The sequence below is a fragment of the Phaseolus vulgaris genome, chromosome 2 (assembly GCF_051622355.1).
Source record: "Phaseolus vulgaris cultivar YP4 chromosome 2, ASM5162235v1, whole genome shotgun sequence".
NCBI classification, from domain to species: Eukaryota; Viridiplantae; Streptophyta; class Magnoliopsida; order Fabales; family Fabaceae; genus Phaseolus; species Phaseolus vulgaris.
This window is the reverse complement of record NC_143499.1, coordinates 42,314,683-42,339,207: the sequence shown is the minus strand read 5'-3', so window position 1 is coordinate 42,339,207 and position 24,525 is coordinate 42,314,683. Positions and strand designations below refer to the sequence as shown.

Sequence of the window (24,525 nt, the reverse complement as noted above, 5' to 3'; positions counted from 1 at the left end):
GCCACCCCCCACTCCCCACTCTCCACTACTATTCATTCATTTATCAAATCATTTTTTAGTATATGCTATTTTCCATTTTTAATTCTTAAAAAAAAAAAGTTCGAAAATATATACTAGCATATATTTTTGCAGTCATTTTATGGATATTGTAATAATGACTATTTAATTTTTAAAAAAAATTCATTTCTTTCCCCTCTCTCATAAATAAACTATTTAATCACTTCTATTTTTCTTTATAAATAAACTAATTTTTAGGTATATTCTACTCATATTTTATATGAATTTGTAAATGTTCGTATATGTCAATTATTTAAGAACACATGATATTGATATTTATTCAAACTAATACTTTAAATAACTAATTAACAAATCACTTATTATAAACAATAACTAGGCTTAGTTGTGTAAATGTGTAAAAGTCAAATGTAAGAAGCTACTTCTCTAGTATTTCTAATAGTTTTATTCACTATCTAAATAAAATATTTTAATTTGGTGCAAACTATTTTGCTGAAAAAAATAATAATTGATTATCATGTTAGAAAAATTAAACTGTTTTAATTATTTCCAAAATAAATTAATTATCATTAAACATAAAACTATAACTAAGAGCATGATTAATTATTTTCTCTATCCATCATAAATATTTAATTACACAGAAATAATCTCAAATTCAAGTGTACTTGTTTAAAATTCATCAATGAAAATGTTCTAGTCACAATTACCCTGACACGTGATAAAAAAAAACAATTACCCTCACATGACACGTGTACTTATTTTTATTTTATTTTTTTAAATTGATTTTACACATATATGTTTTTTCTTTTAACACTATGTAGAACCCCAATTGCTTGTGTGGGTAACATTGTTTATAAATTTTTACAAAACAAAACTAAATTATAGAATCAGCAGAACAGAAAATACAATTAAAACTATAAAAAATAAAAACTAATATCTCATAGAAAATAAAATCAATTATAGGTCCAAAAACTTAGATTTGGCAACTTAATTTAAGTGAATTTTATTGAGTAGTACTTTAAATTTATAGGACATCACATGACTCAAAAAAATAAGTTAAATAATCTATTTAAGCAGATGCATTATAAGTGTTATATATATATATATATATATTCTCAAATATTCTATAATGATTTACTGTATACCAATTAATGTTGTATTTAAAGTTTTTTTTTTCGGATAGGAAGATGTTGAAGAAATAAAAAAAAAACTAATAAGAAAATTGTTAACTTTTTTTTATATAATATGAGAGATTGAAAAAATAAAGACCGAGTAAGTTTATAATATCTTGAAAATGGATTCATAAAGAGGGTAATATTAATAAAAATTGTCAATGTTTTTATATTTAGGTATAATAGTTTATTATCTCCTGTTATTATGAAATTTTTATTTTAAAATTTTTAATTTAAAAAAATAGTTAATATAATTCTTTTGTTTTATCACAAATACAACACAACTTATTCATGATAACTTTAGATGATGATATATTATGTATTTTTCTTTTATCTAAATTCTTTTTTTTACTCATCTAAGAGTCATCACACTTAACTCTGTATTTGTTTAATCGTTAATTCATGAACAATTTATTTTCCAACTTCATTTTTCAGAAATGGATTGTAGGTTTCCCATGCAACACTACAATCTGAGCTTTTCTTTTTCGTTCATCAAGATTTTTTTCTTTCACATTGTCAACATCGTTTATACATGATTTTTTTGTCTCTGTCATTTATCGTAATGACTCCACCTCCTCATCATTAAGGTCAACTTCGTCAAATTCTTTTTCCAAATTTTTCTCTTTCTTTTTTCAAAATTCAATTTACCTCATTGTCACTTCCTAAATATTTTAGATTTTTATGATTGAATCTAAGAGGAGTTGCTTATTACTTCATAGTGAACGAGGATGGTGGTCAATTTTGACATAAATGGGTATTGTGGACCACCCTCTTACTATATGTAGACCATTTATAATAAAAACCTTTGACAGTTCTTAAATTATGTTTTAAAATTGCATTAATGAACTTCATAAAAGTTGTTTATTACTTGTAGTGTATGAGGATTGTGTCAACCTTGACACCAATGAGTCTTCTAAAACAACCTCTTACTACATATAAACCACCGATGATAATAAACTAGCTTAAGCATTTTATTTTGACATTTTTCTAAATAATTTCTAAATAAAAGTAGTGGGACTATATTGGTAATCACATGACTCAACAAAGAGAATGAAGGGTGTGATTCTCTAAGATTGGTATCAAAAGGATTATAGGAAATGGAGAAATGAAAAAACAAAAACAAAAAGATGATTTGTCTTGAGCTAGGATGAAGAGTGTGGTATGGAATGTAAGTGAAATTATGACAAAAAACTAGAAATATGATTATGAATGACATGTTCATTCAACTAATAATTGGGGATGATAATTGAACATGTCCTCGCAGTATCACTCAAACTCGTCTCAATTTTGACGAGGAATCCCCACATTGATTGTGTCTGATTATGTGTATGTCGAGATGAGAATGTGTATGTACATATTCGAGAATAAAAATGAGTTTTTACTTTTTGAAGATGGAGATAAAATAGTTAAACTTCACCGTGATAATCCATACTAATAACATATCATCAACTAAAGTTTGTCACATCTATGTCATATTATCATTACGCCAACATCATTACCATCAATTAGTGAAAAATATTACATTGTCTGGTATTTAAATAAAAATACTACATTGTCTCGTATTTATTTGTTGATTGTAAAAAGATATAAAATATTGATTTAAAATTTATTAATTTTATTCATTTCCTTTTAATATGTACCTAATATTATAAAAAAAAACATGAAATTGTAACATATATTGATGCACTCATGCATGATAGACGAGGAAACTTTTCTTTGCTAATTTTTTATAACGAACAATATAATAATAATAATAATAATAATAACTAATTAAAAATAGTTATATGTGTATATATATATATAAAGATAATAAATCTATAATCATAAATAAATTAAATAAATATTTTTAAATTTTTTACACTATTATTACACTATTAATTAATTAATTAAAAAAATGAGATTAGATGTAATGTTTAAATTAATTATTACAAGAAAACAACAATTTTATTATATGTAACAAACTATAATATTAAATGAGAATATGAAATTACAGTATATTATAATTAAATTCTTAAAAAGAATATAATAGGAAAAAATAAATTTACTATTTCCTATTTTTTAAAGAGAATCCACACATATAACATCTGTTAATCCACATTCACTTTTTTATATTAAAAACATTATAAAAAGATTGTATCACATATTTTATGAAACAGAGTTTTGCTATTTGCACCACTCTTTAACCTTTCCCCAGTTTTTTTGTTGACATACCCTTCCCTGGTTTTGTGGTATATATAAATTATTTATTTATCTACGTTACAAATAACTAACGAAAACACATTTCGCCCATGTTTACATTTTTATTATATTAAAAAAAGTATATTTTATTATTTTTATGAATAATTAATTAAAAATATTTAATTTTATGAAAATAATATTACAAAAATTATATAGTCATTATTTTAAAAAAGGAAAATATTTAATTATTTATTTTATTAAATAAACAAATTATTTTTATTTATTAAAAGATAAATTTATCAAATTATTTAATTATTTTTAAATTTTATTTATTTATTTTATAAATTATTTTTTTATGTAAGTATTTACTTTAATTTAAAAAGTAATTACTCAAAAAATGAAATGGTAAGAATTTATGTACATGCAAAATCTTTTTATTAATTTTATAGATATTGATCAATAAACACATATATTTTATCCTTTCATAAAATAATTGTTGCAGTCACTTATTGAATAAAATAAGGCAGACAATATATTTCAAAATACAATATTAAGCACAGGATTGACTTACATTAGTAACAAAAATACAGATATTTAATTAAATTGATCACATTGATTAAAAAAAATGACACATTGATAAAATACACAATATAAGTTTTTTATGTGACATAGTTTATTTCAACTGTAATAGGTCGCTGGATTTTTTTTTATTCTTTTTTCTTGTTTTTTCCCTAGTTTTCTTTTCTATAGTATCTCTATTTAATTTTGAAGTTGTTTTTCATCTATTTCTTCAACAAATTTTACTGGTTAGAATTTGATAAAGTCTTATAATAATTTAAAATGGATCAAAGTTTGAAATAGAGTAAATATCTTTTATTCTAAAATATTCATACTCATAATCTTTTAACCTTGTAATAGTTACCAATCTAAAATTTTCTTGCAGAATTATCTCTTTTAAGAGTAAAGTAATATAATGAATGAAAAAGTTGATTTTGAATATTATTTAGTGATTTTTAAGGTGAATAAGTTGATGAAAGTGTTGTGATTGAGAAATGAAAGTGGTTGAATGGTCATATAAATAAGTTGAATTGTATTTGTATAGTTTGTTGAATTACTTAAAAGGTGATGTTTGATGAGAATCAGTTGTTTGAATTTAGATGATGTTTGACTTAGTAAAAATTGTCATTTTTAATGTGAAGATTATTAAATTATGAGTTGAATGATATTTGATCAGGAATATAATATAATTATGCAGATTTCTCTGCATATCTCCCTCAAGTAAGCTAATTCTCGCTCAAGCAAGAATAGAATGGAAAGATGGGGTGCTCTCGGGCCCATTCGCGCTTAAGCGAGAAGGAATCTCATTCCAGCGAAGCCTATGATTAAATTTTGGGTGCTCTCGGGTTGCATCTCGCTCAAGCGCGAGAATTTTCACTTGGGCGAGACCCATTATCGCTCAAGTTAGACTCTATGTAAAGGAAAAAAATTATTTCTGTTTTTGAAAGCCTAGTTTATTATTACTTATTGTTTTAAGTGGAAAGTATACATTTTATTTAAAAGTATGATTAAAGGAACTTAATTATATGTTAAGTGAATTTTGAGATATGTTTGGATTTTTTAAAAAGTTTAAAACATGTTGTGATTGAATGGTGTATTGATGTGTTAAATGAAGTGTGCAATGATGTGAAAGTGTGATCAAAACATAGTATTTTCAGGAAAGGAAATATCGTGTTGAGATTGTTCTTAAGGTGTATTGATTTGTGAGTATCCTTTTAATGAGACGATTCTGACCCTACTGATATAATGGAATCACATAGATGAAGTTATTCAGTTCGTGAGAGTCGAAGGAGGTTCATTTAGCTGAGTTTGAGGTTTGAAAGAACTGATCAGAGCATATCAAATGGATTTACCATGTCATATGAGATTATGAGATATTAAGATGATTATGCGCATGACTGTGTGAATTTCACAACGAATAGTATGACAAGTGCAAGTCTCTGAATGTTAATTTCAATACACGAGTGTTCTGGAAGTAGAGTCAAGTGTTTATGTGTTGTGAGTCAGTAGAAGTTTGACACAAGAAAGATCAATTGTGAATTTTGATAGACACTTGATGATTATGTGGAAATGCATGAAAATTGATGACTTTATGTGAATATTTAAAATTATATCTATATTAGAATTTTAAAAATAATTAACTTACATTTACTTTGTTTTGTGGTTGTTTTCTTTAATCTATGATGATTGTGTATTTATACAAAAACAAATGATATTACAAGTGATAGAATTCCCTAGTGAGAAGCTGGTGGATGAAAATATTTATTTTAGTTTCAATATTTTATTTTAAACTATATATTTAAAATTCCTATAAAAAAATATATTTTTAAAATATTGTATGAAAGAATTATAATTATATTGTAAATTTTAGTTATTAGATGTGGAAAAATATAGAATTGTTACATTAATATTTGAAATGATAATAGAATCAAGAGTTGAAAATTCTGAAAAAAACTTAATATCAAGTAATCCAATTTTTTTCTATTGTCTCACTTTTAGTATTTCAGACGAAGATTATTTTGATAAAATAAATACAATAAGTCATGAAATTTTTAAATGTGTTTATCTAATTAAGATCTCAACGTTATTTAATATTGATTTAAGAAAATTATAACATAATATAAAATTGTTTACTAAGTGGGTTAATGTGTAAGACTCTTGCGACAACTCTAACGTAAATTATATTGATATTTATGATAAATTATTTATATTATGATAAAAAAAATGGATTTTTTTAAAAAATTTCATCCTCTGTCCATGTAAATCAGAATAATTACTCTGAATGCCAAATTTATTCAGAAATTATTCTTCATCAAGAACATTTATGAGTTTTTCTTCCGCCAGAGCATTTTCAGATTTTTTTTTTACTTTTTATTTCTTTTACTCTATTCTACTGCTATTCCTGAATATAATTTTTATAGGTTTAATTAAAATCAACACTGTATTATAATCCTAAATTTAAAAAATGGCTGTATAAAATAAAATATTAATTTCACATACTAAAATAAATATTAGTCTATCTAGATAACTATTGAAGTCTTCGTCTTCCTCCTTCTTTCAGGCAGGTTGCTAGAATTTCACTAGGATCCTTCTCCCCTTCATGCTACTCCTTCGACATTCCGACACTCAAGTCAGTAAAGGGTGTTCGGTACTCGGGTATGTGTACAGTAATAATGACGTACCTTGTTCTTCGGAATGTGTATTATTTATATTATTTTAATGAACTTACCTCATTGGACCTGATTAGTGAAATGGATCACACTTATGGTTGCATTACCTAATTTTTAATGGTAGTTTAACTTCACTGACCTTGGTTTGGACGTTAATGGTTATATGTGTCGGTCGGTCAAGCGTCCGTAGGTGTCTCGGTCAGGGAGATCGAGCCATGTCAGCATGCTGGTTGGCCATGCCGGTACAGTTTAAACATAAAAACGACAAAAAATATTGAAGTCAAGAAAAACTAAAAAAAATTAAATATTTTTAGTTACTATCATCTAAGAATTAATATTTTTTAGAAATAATCTTATTTTTAGAATTAATTTTTCAGACTTGAAGTATTTCTTTTTATTAGAAACATTATATTTAAACAACAAATTAAAATTTGAAGTAAAAAAGTTAGGGATTAGCAAGAAATTTGAAGATGTTTGGTAGTGTGGAAAGGATAACGTAATGAATGAGAATTCTTAAGAAATAAGTTTTGTTTGTTTATATATATTGCATATGTTTGTGTTGTTCTTTTCTGGTTCGTACGTGTTTCTACTTTCTTCCTCTTATTCCTCATCTTAATTGAAAGGTCAAAATTCCACACAATATTCTAATTATCTTTTACTTTCTACAACAAAAAAAATCTTTTTTTTTTTGGAAATTATTAAATTATAGATGTATTATTTTTTATTTTTAACATTAATAAAAAATTTGGAGCCCTGAGAAATTGGTACAGAAAACAATTAAATAAATAAAAAGTGAAATATTAGAAAACCCATCTTCGACTGTAATGGATGAGGATGGAGAAAAGAGTGAGAGAAAAGTAAGAGATGTAAGATAAGGAATATTTTAACTCATGAATAACTTTTTATTTTCTTTTATTAAACATTTAAATATCAAATATAAAAGAGGATGTACTTTGAAATCTAATAAAAAATATTGAATGGAAAAGATGAGATTAAAAATATATTGATGATGACAATTTTAGTACAATAATTTTATAAAACTATTTCTATTTTCTTTATAATATGACAATTTGTTAAATAATTGTTTTTTTAACTTAAAAAATAAACTATGTAATAGAAAAATATACCAATTAAAATATTAAGAGTTCTTTAAATTTAAAAATATTAAACAAATAAACTAACAATATATTATTTCTTAATGATTATATTTGTAAGTTTTATAAATCTCTAAAAAAATACAATAAATAGTGAGATATTGAGTTTTATAAAATTCTGTATCACCTGTGAAACCTTTTCACAAAGAACATTTTTATAACCCTGGTTAAAATTAATATATCAAATAGATTAGAAAAAGGAACAAGATTATTTAAACAAGTTGATGAGAAGAAAAAAATACTACATGATCTACAATATAATTTACTTAATCTATCATCTTGAACCATTAATTTAATAAAGTAACTCAAAGAATTGTTTTTCTAGTTCGTAGAGCTTGTCTTAATATTTAGAAATGGTTCAGAACTTCTTTCAAAATATATAAAATGGTCTTGATGATTTTTAATCAATTAAAACATGTTTTAAATAAATTAAAATGTCATTCTAATTTATTAAATTAATTAAACTTTGAAGTGTGTAAGGGATTCTAATAGATTAATTTATCATTTAAATTAATTAAAATGTTATTTATTGCAAACCCAGCAAGTTTAAGAATATTTTTAAAGATTAAAAACATATTAATACGTTCTTTAATCTATTAAAACAAAACTTAACACTTCAAACAAGACTAAAACAGTTACAAATGAATTAGATACTTAACCAAATAAGATAAAGGATAAAGAAACTAATTACAACACATTTAAATCACAAATTATAACCTAAACATAAAGATCATCATCTTCAACACTTGCCTCATCATTAATATAGGATATTGTGGTTAAAAATATCAAATCTTCAATCTTTAAAGAAAAAATCTTTAAACTTAAAACTTATATATCAACGCAAACAAGCGTAAGTTTAGATTTTAAAGTCTCGCTAAAAGCATTATTAATTATGATGAAAATAAATAATATCATGTTTTGATGGGTTAACAAAGCTACTTATAGTACTACAAATCCCATAAGTCTATAAGTTTGAATTATTACATAAAGTATTAGATGCAATCTAAATGAACACTAGACATACAAAGATCAAATAAAGTCTAAAGAAGGGTTAGATGTAAGTACATGAAGATAAAAAAAAAGTAACAAAGCATTAGACGCAAGTATATGAAGATCAGATAAAGTCCAAAGAAACGTTAAACACAAAAAAGACAAGGATCAAACAAAGGCATGAAACAATCATTAAATAAAATATACAATACAACATAGTTGTGAGAATGATTACAATTGAAGGAAGTTGAATCACAACTTTAAAAAATAATATGACAAAGAATTCAACCCTTTGAGTTTGTATGCTCAATATGGTGTTTTAAAAAACATAGAAGAATATGTAAAGTAAAAAGGGTCCTTCCTCATATACGTTAAGTATAATAGTGGTTTAAGGATGACTTCACAAAAGAAAAATAAAGACATGCAATCTACAACAACTCCATTTAGAAAATTAATAAATAGAAATAAAATTATTCAAAAGAAAAAAAAAATGAAAGAATGAAATGTGTGATTTAGATTAAACTTAAGTGAAAAAATATTACAAAGATCGTTTACTAAGCTTCATAATAAGTTATTTGACAAGTCAATCAAAGAATTTTTGGATAACTATTACTAAAGAGTCTAAAAAAAAATTTACCACAATATTTTAGAATCCTCCAAAAATGAAACATTAACAACTCAATAAATTTTCATGAAAATCCCTCATTAAAACCATTTAATGTTGTCTCACAAATAATTATTCATACAAAATAGTACATGAAACAATTACTATTATGAGTTCAAACCTAATTTCTTCTACAAATAGTTTGACAAAATATATACAATAACTCAATATATATATATATATATATATATATATATAATATCACTTGGAGTCATATTAACAAAAGATTCAAAAACTCTTTCATCTTTGTTAAAACTATCATCTCAAATATATTGTTCACTTATTTAAACTACTTTCAACTTAGATTCTAAAATCATGAGCTTGTATACCTATCCTAATCCAATATATTTAAAACATAACTCGAATATTCTATAAATTAATTATTATTAATAGTTCAGTTGATAGCATATTTCTGGTCTATTATTTAGTGAAAAACAATATAAGACTTAATATAATTATGCAGACTACGAAAAATTATGTAAGAATACTTGCACTAGAAATACTCACTTCAATGCACTCTAGTTAGATGTCAAAACATCATTCGAAAGTAAACCTCCAGGTAGTACTTTACTCATTCCTCATTAAGAATGTTAGTGCTTTACTCATTCCTTATTAATGTCTATAGATATAGTAGATAAGCAATTTCGCCTCATTAAGATCTAACCTAAAGATGTTTAATTTTCTATAAGAGTTCTAACTTTTTAAAAATTCAAATGCAACCTTTTTTTCAAATAAATAATGATATAAATTATATGTAAAAGCAGGCGTAGCAGGAGAAGTTCTAACCAAAACAAGGATAAGTTTCAATATCAGAAAGGAATGTTGACCTTATTTATCTTACTATCAACAAATTACTGAACAAAAACAACTAATAATATCCATCACCAATCATGGTTGAAACTTGAAACTCCTTCAACTGCCTCCAGCAAGGTAAATAAACATGATCCAACCAATCGAAACATGGCTTCTGACAATCTCTAATCTCTCTACAGTACCAAATACAAAAGAAATGCTCACCATAAAAATCTCACCTACCAAGGGCCAATATTTGATAAATCACTTCAATTTACATTTTACCTGCAACATGCAACATCCTAACGTACCTACCACACAAAACCTAGAGTGTTTGTACAAAGCCAGAATGAAGCAATGGTGGGATATCCAAGGCAGGTATTATTGATCCTCTCAAATACAATACATCCCCCCACTGTCTAAGATATAGTCATTTCTGTAGTTTCAGGATGTCCTATCTGATGACGTTTGATCATTTTTATCAGAATTGAGATTGATATTGGATTGTGATTTCTCAGCTGATGCCACATCATTATGCTCATTCTCTTCTTTCTTTGAATTCAGAAACCGACCACCACATCCTCTCGGTCTTCTCAGTGCGTGCATGTGTCGAGATTCATGCAAGTATGGCTGCAACATTTATTACAACACAAGTTGTACAAGTAAGGACCTCTAGAGAGGAAGTGAAGCAAGAAGCTCACAACAATAACACAACTTTTGGTGTCATTAAAACGAAATATAAACAAGCAGACAATGATGTACCTTCCTATTTCTTATAGCTTTATTTTCTGATTCAGCTTTAGCACGGGATTGTCTACGTCTCAATATACCGTGATATTGTTTTGCATTGACAAACACAGGCTCCTCTACTGCATCAGTTGGCAGAGGGACGCCAGCTTGCTGAATCCCCATTAACTGAAGATGAACCTGGAACAGGACATGGTTCAATAATTGGAGGATAGCAAAAGGAAACAAGAAGAAACCAGAATATTAACAGAATCAACATGAAAAAATTAGAGCAAACCATTGGCTGTCCACTATAGGCTTGTGGGGGATAAGGTTGAGTATCATAGGGAGCAAAGATGCTTCTGTAATAAGGATCTGGATATGGATACACAGGTGGTACCTTCAATTATATAAGAAAGTAACATAAATCAGTAACATTCATAAAACATTTTCATTCTAAAAAAATACCAAGAGCAGTACTAGCGCAATCGGTGATTCGGGACACACTTTATTATCATGTCTAAATAAAAAGTGACACCAGCATTCGCTTGGGAAATCATTCTTTTACCTCAACAGCCATGACAAAAAAGCTATGGTTTCTTCAAAATCAACCTTAATTCCCCAAACACAACCACTAAAGAAAACTAATGTATAAGAAAAACTTAGGATTGCATAATTATTTGCCAGTCCATCCAGAAGCATGGAGTTTTCTGTTAACTATGACAAGATCGATAAATCTATGGCACCCAGAAATCTTTTCATATTATAGCTGCTTTGAAATCAGCTTCTTGTAGCACATGGGGAAAGCTCACCTTCATGGATAAAACGTAAATGTGAAAATGTCAATTTATTCATGAATTAGAGGAAAAATAAACCTGGGGAAAATTTTCATCATGATTTGCTAATATTCAGAGTCAATTTGCTTCAATGCAAAACAACGGCAATGTACGTCTATCTTATACCTACAACACGCAAGGCACATTGGATGGTATCTAATGGCTATGGCCTATACATACAAACCATTCCTTAGCATCTCTGGAATTAATTAAATATTAGGATGGTGATTCAATGTGAACTGATGATGTCAAATAATTGAAGAAACATGTCTCTTTTAAGACAGTCAGAAGAAAACCCAAAGAGACGTGAAGTTCTTACCATTGCATGCCCAGCTCCAAGCTGGCCAGGTGTTGCATACTGTACATTGACATTCTGGGTACTAATACCGGAATCAGAAATTCCATTAGCAGATGGGGACTGCACTTGGGATTCTGACTGGTGCTGCCCATCATCTTCATTATCTGCATAAACATTTTGCTACAGAAGTTCAGACAGTAAATTTGTTCTCGGAATAGAGTGAAGGAACAAGTAAAATGCTTCAATTTAAGAAAAAAATCAAAGTTCCAATAGGATTAATAGCAAAGAAGATCAATCCAAAACAAACAAAATATCTTAAAAACGAACTTAATATTTTATAATGCATGTGCAACAATCAGAATGCAAAAGCATCTATCATAAACAGAACACAAACTCCAGATTTATGTTGAGTTTGTAAATACAGAAGAAACAGAGATTGTCAAAAACATTAGTTTGAAGTGAACTTTTCTACCCAAATCCGTCAATTGCTAAACATGAGAGAACTTATAATTTCATTCTTTTCATATAAAAAATGTGCACTTCTTTGGTAGAGGACAATTTCCTCCTCTACATAATGAGGATCTTGCTACAAACTCCTGCACACTAACTGCCTTTACAAATCTTTAAAAAATTAGCTTGAATGAGGGAAAATTCAATAAATCACTCAAGAAAACAGATAATTATAAACAAAGTTGGAAGAAAAAAAATACAAAGGAGAAGGGAAAAAAGCATAATTTATTCATAAATACTTTTCACCAAATGAAAAAGCAGTAGTCTAAACCACCAGCATAGAAGCCAGATGAGAAGAACTGAATTTGCAAATTTGATAATTGCAACTATTGTATTATAGGAGGAAGTGAATAGAGTATCATTAAATATTCTCAAGCAACATATACAAAAAATTCTTCATTTCTTACAAAGTTAGAATGCAAAGGAGTCTAATATTCAAAGAGACGGCTTTAGGGGGAACTGATATTTTCACCCGATACAGGGAAATGAATAAAGCAGGAAAAGAAGGTGACTAATTACACTATAGATGGATCATGGATATGAATAATATCTAAAGGCTAACATGGTCTAAACTCCTTCGCAATCCGTACCCTCCTGTGAGGCAGAGTGAGGGAAAACATCAAATAGACATTTATTTAGGCTTCACTTATTCCAGGTATCAGCATTAGAGTATAGCAAACAATACATAAATATATTCATAGTCCTTACAATTTACATTTTTCACATGATAATGTTTTGGAATCTAAAATGCACACTGGAGTTGCTGAGGGAAGGCTCAATTCTAATGAACGACAAAGCAATAATAATATATCAACGGTTTAAATATGTTTTTAGCCCCTAAAATTTAGAGTAGGTGTTTTTTACTTCCAAATTTAAAATTGATCATTTTAGACCCTGCAATTTGAAAAATGTTTCTATTGGTTCGTCTGCCATAAATATCATTAAATATTTAACTTATACATAATTAACAATTACAAATTGCTATTTGAAAACCTATTTTGATTTTGCATTCTTATCATTAAATACTTAAGCACATGTTTATTTTTCTTTCAAAGTATTCCTTGTGACAATATTTATGTATAAGACATTTGGGCCAAGTGACTAAACAAGCTTTGTTCAAATTACAAGGACTAAAAAGATTAATTTTAAATTTGAAGAACAAAAAATAAACTTAACTCAAATTTGAGGGACTAAAAATATATTTAGCTGTATATTAACATATTATGTGGGACAGAAAGGTGGCCAGTGCAGGAGTTAGTTAAAAACAAAGTTAAGGGATTAGAGACTTACAGGACTCCCTAAAATTTAAAGAAGTTTAGAAGTTCAAATTTTGTTAAGAATAACAAAATGAGATACCATGAAAATAAAAAATAAGATATTTATAAATGTTTTAAGATAGCATGAAACCATATTTAAAAACTAAAAATATAATAACTAGGAAATGTTGATTGCAGTCCCTAGGCAAGACATCAAAACAAAGATGCTTCTCAGAAAACCAGCAAACATACACCATAATAGAAAAAGAAGAATATAAGAAATAAGTCACTTTATGCAGCTTCAATGCAAGAGTATGAATTCAAAGACTTGCGTGATTAAAAGATAGGCAACCTCAAAAGACGGGGAGCTGTATATCTACGATACTGAGTGGTCAATATCATTTAATGCAAAATAATAATTTTCACGAGGTAACAAATACAGAAAGGGTAACATCCAGTGTAGGTGCCTGTATGAATTGCAGCTAAGATTAAAGGTTACTAGACTGCTAGAAACATAAGTTTTTATGAAATAAAGATCTTAACTTTCTGTTTCTAAAAATTATCCTTTTTTCTTAAAGAAAGGTACTTTTCACAAAAGAATAATTCCATGACACAAAATAATATTAAAAACAAATTTACTACACTCACAACAGTAGTTATTCATCTTTCCCTTTCTCAACTTATCGAATTTCTGTTGAGTAGAAACTTCTCCATTAACAATTCCTTAGACAGAGACGAGCTATTGTTGTTGTAACAATTCCATTAGACACAAAAACACCAATGATATTGCTCCATATGCTGTTAACTAAACTTGGGGCATGCGGTTAATCCACTCGCCATAAATGGGAAAGTTACAAATAATAAATTGCACCAAGGACTTTGTTCATGTAAAATACCAGTAAGGTTGTGAGCAGAGGTCATGTTTCGAGAAGGGCGTAACACTGTTCAAACCTGGAACCAGAACAGAATTGTAGACAGAAGTTAGGAGTATTACAGCCACATGCTACACAGAGAAAACAGAGTAATAGAAACTGAAACGAAAACTAAAACAGAAACGGTATACACGATTTATAGTTCTTCAACTGAACTTACATATTGGCTATACCATAAAAGCCAGAATAAAGAGAGACAAAAGCACATAGCAGAGATGGATGTACTATAGAGATCACACCACAAATAAGAGAAAATAAAACTAATTTGCTACTATTTGTTACAGTTGTTCACTGGCTCTTACACCATAAAACATAAAATTTCAAATAAAGTGATACCAGAACATATGAATACCATGCAAAACAAGAGAATTCCCCCAAACCAATCGAACATACAATTCCAAAATTGCATGCAAAACCAGCGAGAGTGAGAAAACAGCAGTTGGGGTAGTTACAGAGCACCCAGAAGCTCAAAATAAAAAATTGCAAACAGAAACAACCCCAAGAACATGTCAACCCCAACAAATTCACTTCTTTCTTGTGATTACACATGAGCGATGACCGAGAAAAATAAAAAGTAAGAAACAGTAAAGGAAGAAAAATCGTTGGGAGAAATAAAAAAAAAAGGGAATTTGGTTGAGGGAAGAAAAATTAGGGTTTAGGAATTGAAAATTAACCTTGCAGCAGTTGAAATTATTGTGGTTGAGAGAGTGGGTGCGGTATTGTGTAAGAAGAATGTGGTGTGTTGTGTTGCGTAGCGTTTGTGGGTACACAGCTACTACGCTGGACCCTCCCTATCCACACACCAAATCCTCCTGCATCTTTCTTTTCCTTCCAATTCCACACAGATACTTCCTTTCTTCTCTCTATGTGTGGTTGGATCTTCCCCAACAATATTCTCTACAAAATTCTCTAACTTTTTTTTTTTTTTTTATTGTTACATAAAAATAATCCCTTTTCATAATACAAAACAAAACATACAAACATTTCAATTTCAATATTTTCTTTCTCTCTGTAATAAATTATGTAAATTTTCTATTATTATTTTTGTCCTTCTAAGAATTCAATTTGTAACACTATTTATAAAATAAATTTCATTTATAAAACTCCAATTAGTCCAAACTCACATTTATATTTTAAATGTATTTGATCTTGACTTGACTTTATCAATTGAAAACTCACTCACCTAATTGATTTAGTCCATATCTTTTAGTTTGTTTACATATATATATTTGAAGTTTAAAATTATAAATTCATATTTTTAAAATTTTGTTTATTATTTTACATATTAGAACTTTGATTTTAAAAAAATGAAAATGATATATATAATTTTTTTAATGTAAAGTGGGTCAATAATTTATTAATTCCACGATTCGGCCATTAATTTAACGTCTTTTCACATCAACAACTTAACGATTAATTTTTTTATTAATTACATATAATTGTAATTATTATTGAAATATTTCTGGTCCGAAGTATATAGTTATGTTTTTTATATAGTTTTTACTTAAAGGATATTGTATATTAATAGCTAGGGATTAATTTTGCTTCTGTTAATAAAATCCTAATTTAACAAAAATTAAATGGTTATTACAGATAGATATTCATTTCGATACTAATAATATATGGATTATGCTAACAAATAAATTAAAAAAAAAAATATTTGCATAATTTCTATTACTGTAAAATGATTTTTTTTATCATCGTGAACAACTTTTAAAAAAATAAAATATTGGTTTATGGTAATTAATATTTTAAAAAAAAAGTGTAAAAATATAAAGTTCAGTAATTTCCTTGCAAATTAGACAGAATAGCTTAAAAAAGTATATCATAGTTCTTTTAAAATTTGGAAAACACAGCCTAGATGTTTAGCATGTTTAAGAGAGAAAAATATAAAAAAAATAAAATGATATTTTTTTCTAAATTAAATTTTATTTATGCATGAGTTGATGATAAAAAAATAAAAAATTATATAAAATAATGTTTGACAGATTAACCTATAGTGAATTTTAAGTTTATTTTACTTTATTCATTTTTGTTTTATAAAATGATTTCCAGATAAATTTGGTTGATGTAATAGCAAAAGCAGATTTAAGATAGAAGGACAAAATTGTTGTGTTGCGTGTTGCTTTTGAGGCTCACTTTTGAAGAATATGGTTTTGAAATTATTACCTTTTGTACTACCATTCTCTATCACTTTTATCTCGTAAGTGGTTAAACTATAAATAAATTATTAAAAAATTATCTGAATTCATCACATTTTTTATTTTTTATTTTCTAAATATCTTATTTAATTAAAGTAATCTTAATTTAGTAATTTTTTTTATTTGGATAAAGTGTTTTAATTATTATTAAATTTAAAAATTATTTAAATATCAAATAATTGAATAAAGACTTTGTATTGTTTAGCTTAATAAAAATATCATACAATTTGACTATATTGTACTTGATTAACATGTTGATTATATTTTAGGATTAATATGTTCTAAAATGTATAAAATCTTCAATTATATATCAAACTTACATAAACTCTTCGATGGTATAATCGATATTTTGGTGGTATTGATCCTTACAAGATCGATGTGTACAATAGAAGGATGTAGTAGTGATATTGGTAGTGTTTTGAAATTTAAAACATTTTTTTGGATGACATATATGCTTGTATTGAGGGAGATACATGTTTCATAAATTAGATTTGATATTTGCGGAAATGACCAGGATGACATGGTTGTCTTTCCTAGTCATTTTTTTGTCTTTGTTTTTCCGTTTTCAAAGCTTCTCCATGTCATTTTGAGGATTTGTGAACATGTTGTTTAAAATGGAACCCTACTTCAATCAATATTTTGTCCATGGTCACAGTTAAGTGAAAATTAAAAATATTTAATTATATCTTTGAGAAGCAATCCATAAATGGGTGGAGTGAGTTTGTTTCTCCTTGCTTTATGTTGTCCAACGCCACTAAGTTAGTCCTTGTAGGTTAACTAACTAAAATCTGTGTTGTAATTTTTGTAAAATAAAGTCTCAAATGAGTATATTAAGTTGCATGGTAATATGTAATATCATTGTAAAACAAGTCCCATTAACGTGCATGAATGAACAACATGGTCTTGAAAAAATATATTAACACAAGTCACATAGGCCTTTAAATGCACACTCAGTCAAATGAATTGTCATGCTTATCGATGTTATGACACTTCCATTTGTATGAAATACTGATAATTGTGACCTTGATTGTAAAAGGATTATATTTGTTACCTTCTTTTCTATGAAAGTATTTGACCAAGGTGTTAAGACTACTATAGGTTGCTTGAAGTCCTTTTTTTGGATGAGCATTTGTGAAAATGCTCTGACATGCTTAAAAGTATACCTTTGAGCATCTTCTTATATTCATGACTTAGTGACCTGCTCAAATGGCTAAGGGTCATGGTTTCGTTGATTGTCTTCACTAGCTTGAGGTTGTCAGTTCTTAACTAGTATTTGCAATTGGTCACGTAACACTTAAAACTAAGGGTGATGTTCTTGTTGGACAAGCTCTAGGTTGTTAGCAATATGAACATCTTTTCAATTTATTGATGCATAATTGTGAATCTCTTATGCATAACTTTATCATTCATTTGAAAAAGGTTTTTCATGTATGTTTTCAAGTTGTCTACTAATGTGAAATGACCATTCTCATCGGTTGATGAAGGATAAATAGTAGGTTGACTTTTAATAACAACTATAAATGAGTGTCAAATGTTCTCATCTAAAGATGGAACATCATTAGACAATATGTAAAAAAAGTAAAATGTCTTTTCTAAGCTTGAGAACTCCAATAAAGATATACTTATAAAATACTCTATCATAACAAAAATTGAATGAAAATTTACCTAAATAATATTTTTTAATGCTTAAATATTAAAATTTTTTGAATTATAATGATTAAGTAGAAAATTGAATATTTATATAATTTTAGGAATATGTGAATGAAGTTAAATAATAAAAATCAAACTGATTGCATTGTTTGTATTATTAAGTATAATAATTACTTGATCATCACATTTCACTACTTTAGTGAAGAGATCATACAATACTTAATTACTATAGTCAATGTCGGTAATCAAAATGTACTTAAAGTTCGAATATTTTGGAAGTAGTTACGTGAATAAATAAAATATTAAAAAATAGTTGAAACTTATAATTTTTTCTATTTGTACTATATTTTTATAAATAAAAAATAAAGACAAATTTTATACGTAAAAGGTAAAATTTCCCTACTACCAAACATTTAATGTAGTAAAACTAAAGGCAAGGTTGAAAAGATATTTACTTAAAAATATAAATGTGATTATATATATGGTCATCCAGGGATTTAAAGTAAATTGAACTCATCGGATAAATTTCGTTTTATGACAAATTAATTGATGTAAAATTTTAAGTATGGATTATAATTATATTTTTAATACTAATTATTATTTAAAATTTAATGCTACGTTTATTTTATTCTTAAAAATGTTTTATTATTTTTTTAATAAATTTTCAGCTTTTCTATTTTTAATTTGTTTATAGATTTTTGAATTTTTTGTATTATTCAACAGGCAGACCAGCCCATTAGTTTATGGGCTAAGTAGGCCTATAAGGACCCACCAAATCAAAGCCCATTTAGTTTAGCAAGACAATGTAGGCCTCTGCTTTATGCACCCGACAAATTATTTTCTGCAACTAAAATATTTCAATATACTCCTCTATACCCTATTGTTTATAAATTGGGAGGTACAAATGAGGGAGAAAGTAGTTGCATAATAAAAAGGTAAAAATAAATAATTATGGAATTTTTAAATTTTTTATTATTATTTAATTTACAACTTTCTATAATTAAATTTATCATTCTATTATTAATAATTTAAATCGTATTCAAGAATCATAACGATCCTTATGAAATAATTTCCGGAATTAACGAGTCTTAGAAAATATTCTTATTGGTACAAATAGTTTTTCGATATGAACCCAGATGATTTTCCTTCTTTACAAAAAATATTAGTAGCAAATATTAAAAAATAAAAAAATATTAAATATTAGCACAGTATTTTATTTATTGTGTTTATTTTCACTGTACTTATATGATATATTTAGATAAAATTATCCATAAGAACTTCTCAAAAGAGAAAAAAAACAAGAAGAAAATAGAATAATTTTCATAATTTAAAATTAATTTATATACTATTTAAAAATTACATAAGAATTAGTAATTTAACTTTAACTTGTACAAAAAAATATTATATATTTTTTTCGTAAAAAATTCTGTTTGGAGAAACTTTTCTATGCTCGCACTATTTTATTGTAACTGGAATTTTTCTGTCTATTATTTTTTCTTTCATCATGCTAATGTTTATCATAATTTTTATGAAAACTTAGATATATTGTATTATTCTTATTGAATATATATATATATATCCAAACTTTAATGAATGAAGAGTCGTATTTTTTTAAAAAAATTATCGAACCTTTTACAAGAGATTGAAATGTGACAAAAGATGTTATAGCATGGGATGAAATTCGTAATACATTGTAATTAGCTCGTGGTTTCATGAAGAATGAGATCGCTTACACCAGATATTATATGGAAAACAATACAAACATAGTTGTTAGATAATTTTATTATGAATTTATGATTTCATTTCAAAATTAGAAAATACATTATACAATAACTTCTAATCAATAATATGGCATTTTCTCATTATTTATGTTACACAACTTCTAATCAATAATATGGCATTTTCTCATTATTTATGTGTAACATGTTTTGCACTTACATTATTTGAATTTTGTTACTATTAAAAAAACACTTTTATAACAATTTTAATATTAAAAAAATTATATTTGTCTAAAAAAAAATCATTTTTTATTAAGTGACTTATAAATAATAAAAAAAATCACAATAAATGTATCATTGACGGTATAATTCAGAATATAAAATATATACTCTAAAAAGTAAAATTCATAATATATATAATTTTCAAAAAATAAAATTGGAATTTCATTACATATGGAATTGAAGTTTCAAATTATGGGGTGCTAAATGCAATTTACAACAAAATATGCAAAAGTTGAACACAATCCATCTCCCATGAACTAACCAAGGTGTTCTAATAGCAAAATATATATCAGTACAAAAGAATTAACATTAAACAAAAATATATCATTCTTTAGTCTTAATTAAATTTTTGAATAATTTATAATTTTGAGTATATTTAGTTAACCTCTTATTAAAAAAATTATTCTATTGAGCGTTTAAATTTATTTTTTTTTCATTTAACTTTGATTTTTGTTAACTATAACTTTTGTCTTTGGTTTCCAATGATTAACTCATCTCTTTTGTCTTGAATCTCCTCCAAACCATCAAAACTCATAAAAAAAGAGAGTTAATAAGTGAGTTCAAAAGGTTGATAACAAAACCAAATAACAAAATATTTAGATGGAACTAAAGAAGAAATATTTTAAGCACTTATTAACTCTAAACATTTTAAAAAGACTTAAATATTTTTTAAAAATAAAAACCTAATTAAAATTACCCAAATTTATGAATTACTTCAAACTAACATTTTTTTATAAATAAAGTTTCTCTATTATTTTTCTCACTAGATTTCTCATATTATTTCATGTTTCTTTAATTTCTTCTTTCTTACCATATACTAAAGTGAGGGAAATCTATAGCACACCCATGTCCTCACCAACAAAAATTCTTTGTCCTAACAATATTTCAAAGCCTAACAAACCAAGTGAAGGAATGGAAGGTTTGAGATTTGAAAATTAGTTAGTTCAAAAGTTGTTGCATATGCAAATGATAAAAAGCAAAAACATCATCAATATCAAAAAACCAACCAACACAAACTATATACCCTTCCATGCACACAAAACAAGGAAACATCATGAACATTTAGAAAATGCATGTTACCTTTAATTCTACCTTTATATTATGAAATTTTATTTTATTTCATGTGATTTTTATTGCACTAATATTTTAAAAATGTTTTTACAACTTTTTCTTTGATATAATATTTTATAAAATATACATTTTAATAAAAAACTTACTCTGTTTTTAACCTATTAGAGTTTGAAAGATAACATATTTATATAGTTTAATTTATTATTTAAAATTCAAAGTCTCGAACTTTTTATTATAAAACTTACACTTTAACTTATAACCTTAATTATGATAAAAATACTCAACAAAAGCCATGATTGCACATTTGAATATTTGGCTTTTACTTTACGCAAACATTGTTAAATACAATTAACATGCACTGAATTATTACATGTACTATTATTTTTTATGAAACCTAATAATTGTTAATAAAAGTGATTTGAATATTCTTGTTTGATTTTTAAAATTAAACTAATTAAAACATGTTAATATTTTTATTGGGATTTCAAGTGTTATTTGGAAAATTTTAATTTAGATATTTTTTAACTACACTGTTAATTGTACATATGTAGTGGGATGTATGAAAATAAGTAATTAATGTCAGTTAATTAAATCTTAAAATTAGACAAATTTACAATTGTATTTTAAAAATAAGTAGGCATAAATAAATATAGACGTACTTGACCAAATAATTTAGATCAATACTTATTTAATAGGCTTTTATTACATAATAATTTATAACAAAATATATAGTAAATAAGTATTGAAGTAAAAAAGTTAAGTTAATCATAAGTAATTTTTAAAGCTTACAGAAGTCCATAAGTTACTCCAAAACAAAGATATAAATAATATATATGTGGAGTTTATGATTATGGTTTATTTTATCTAATTATAAATAAATAATTAAATAATATATGTATGAAGCAGTTTATTAATTTATGTTCAAAATAGCTTGTCGTTATATTATAAAGAGAGGAAAAGTTTGGCTGAGTTTTTTTCCTTTTCAAAATAAAATATTTTAAACATTATTTCAGCTATTCTATTCCAGCAGAATGTAATAAAGACATATAAATTTAAGATTGCATAATTATATAACCCGATTATTGTATTTGTTTATTAATTACAATGTTTTTTTAAAATTTTTGATACAGATAAAACCTTAAAAATAACATGCTGCCACATTACTAGAAGATAGTTAAATTTTCCAAGATTGTATAAAATTCTTTAAATGATTGAACAATACTTTAGTAAATGATAATATAAGAAAATTAAAAAAATAATTTGTCAAATAGATATTATTAATTGTTAAACTTTATGCACATTTTATTTCGACATTATAATTAAAACAAAACTCAAATCTAAATCTAAATACTTGATTTCAATGTATTGGTTGTATTGTTTTTTTAATTAGTTTAAATGATTAAGAAGGTCGAGTCTAATGAATTGAGTTAATATTTTATAATATATTCACTACAAGAAAATCATTAAATATAAATCAATTTTAGAAAGAAAAATAATTAGTTGTTATATAACTAACTAAAGACCATTTTAGAGAATATTTTTTTTTGTTTCTACATGAGTTTTTATTATTGTTAAATAGTTTTTAAATTGGTATCTAATTAGTTACCAAAGTTTTAACTACCAATTATTTAGATTCTAAATTTGGTAGCAAAAATCTTAGACGCTAATTAAATACAAATTTAGAAACTATTTATAAAAAAAACTAATTTAAAAATCAATATTTTGTTTAGTTTTTAAAATGATCTCTAATTTAGTCAATATAGTAATTAATTATTTATGGTCTCTAAAATTAATTTTTATTTAATAATTTTTTTTAGTGATTTTATGTCTCAACTTCCTTTAAATAATACAACTTTTAGAACACAATTTGAAAGTATAAAGAATGCATTGGTATTTAAATCCTTTGAAAGAAATTGAATTAAACAATGTAGAACTTTTACCTTTTAAAATACACATAACTACTCCATATATGATTCATTTCTTTCTCCTTTCATTCCAAAGTAAACACACCATGGATGAATTGTTTATTGTGCAAAGTTTTGGGGTGCATGAAGATCAATCCATGATGAAAAATGAATAAAAGCAAAGACCAAGAGGAATAAAGCCCTAGACATCTTTTTATAGATGAGGCATATAATCACTAAAAATACTACTAACAACACCCAAATAAAAGTTGTTGAACAAGGAGTGTATCTTCTTTTCTTTTTTGTTTCTCCTTGTACATGGATTGTGTCTTTTCAACTCATATTGGAACATGGTTTTGCCTTGTTACTTTTTACTTTTTATTTGTTTGTTCTTTTATACTATTCCTAGTTCCTTGTTTCTACCTCTTTTCTCCACAAAAGCAATTCTATGAGATGAGCAAAACCCGGCAGCATCTTAGGAATTTTCCTTTCCAATTTCTTGTCGCACTCACTTCACCTTTACTTTTTTTTCCCTCTTCTCGCTAGATTCTTACAAGTATTTTTGTATGTACTTGTATAACATTATACATACGTGTATCTATCTTGAAAATTTCACACAAATTATAATATATATGTTAATGCAAAATTGGATTTCTCTTTGGTGTGGTCATTTTGAGTTTAGGGTTTTTGGTTTTCTAGGTTTTTTATTTTTTATGTGTTCTTGATCATATTGTTAGGAGTATCTGTAGTTATACTTCTATGTTCAAGTCAAAGATTTAAATAAGGGTATTAGTTTAAAGTCAGAATTTCATTATCTTTTATACTTAAGATATTCACCTATTTATAATGGTGTATTTGGACATTTGATTGTACGAACATCAAATCGGACTAAATCAAATATTTTTGCTCTTTAATAATGATTTGAGAGATGTTTGTTGTATGATTTTTG

The 24,525-nt window shown here is 26.1% G+C and overlaps 1 protein-coding gene across 6 annotated transcripts; it reads right to left on the bottom strand.

Moving 5' to 3' along the window:
* Positions 1-10,291: 10,291 nt before the first annotated feature.
* Positions 10,292-15,716, bottom strand: NF-YA7 (nuclear factor Y, subunit A7). Of its 6 annotated transcripts, none has more exons than XM_068614140.2 (7): positions 15,425-15,712; positions 14,715-14,769; positions 14,467-14,623; positions 12,074-12,216; positions 11,217-11,318; positions 10,955-11,119; positions 10,292-10,822 (listed from the first exon to the last, which is right to left on the bottom strand). In XM_068614140.2, the coding sequence occupies exons 3-7, from the start codon at positions 14,480-14,482 to the stop codon at positions 10,637-10,639; spliced, it is 612 nt and encodes a 203-aa protein (XP_068470241.1). In that variant the 5' UTR covers positions 14,483-14,623; positions 14,715-14,769; positions 15,425-15,712; the 3' UTR covers positions 10,292-10,636. The 6 variants fall into 6 exon arrangements, with proteins under 6 accessions (XP_068470241.1, XP_068470242.1, XP_068470239.1 ...); XM_068614141.2 differs by lacking the exon at positions 15,425-15,712 and adding an exon at positions 15,103-15,414; XM_068614138.2 differs by lacking the exon at positions 14,467-14,623 and having other exon boundaries at positions 15,425-15,716.
* Positions 15,717-24,525: the final 8,809 nt, after the last annotated feature.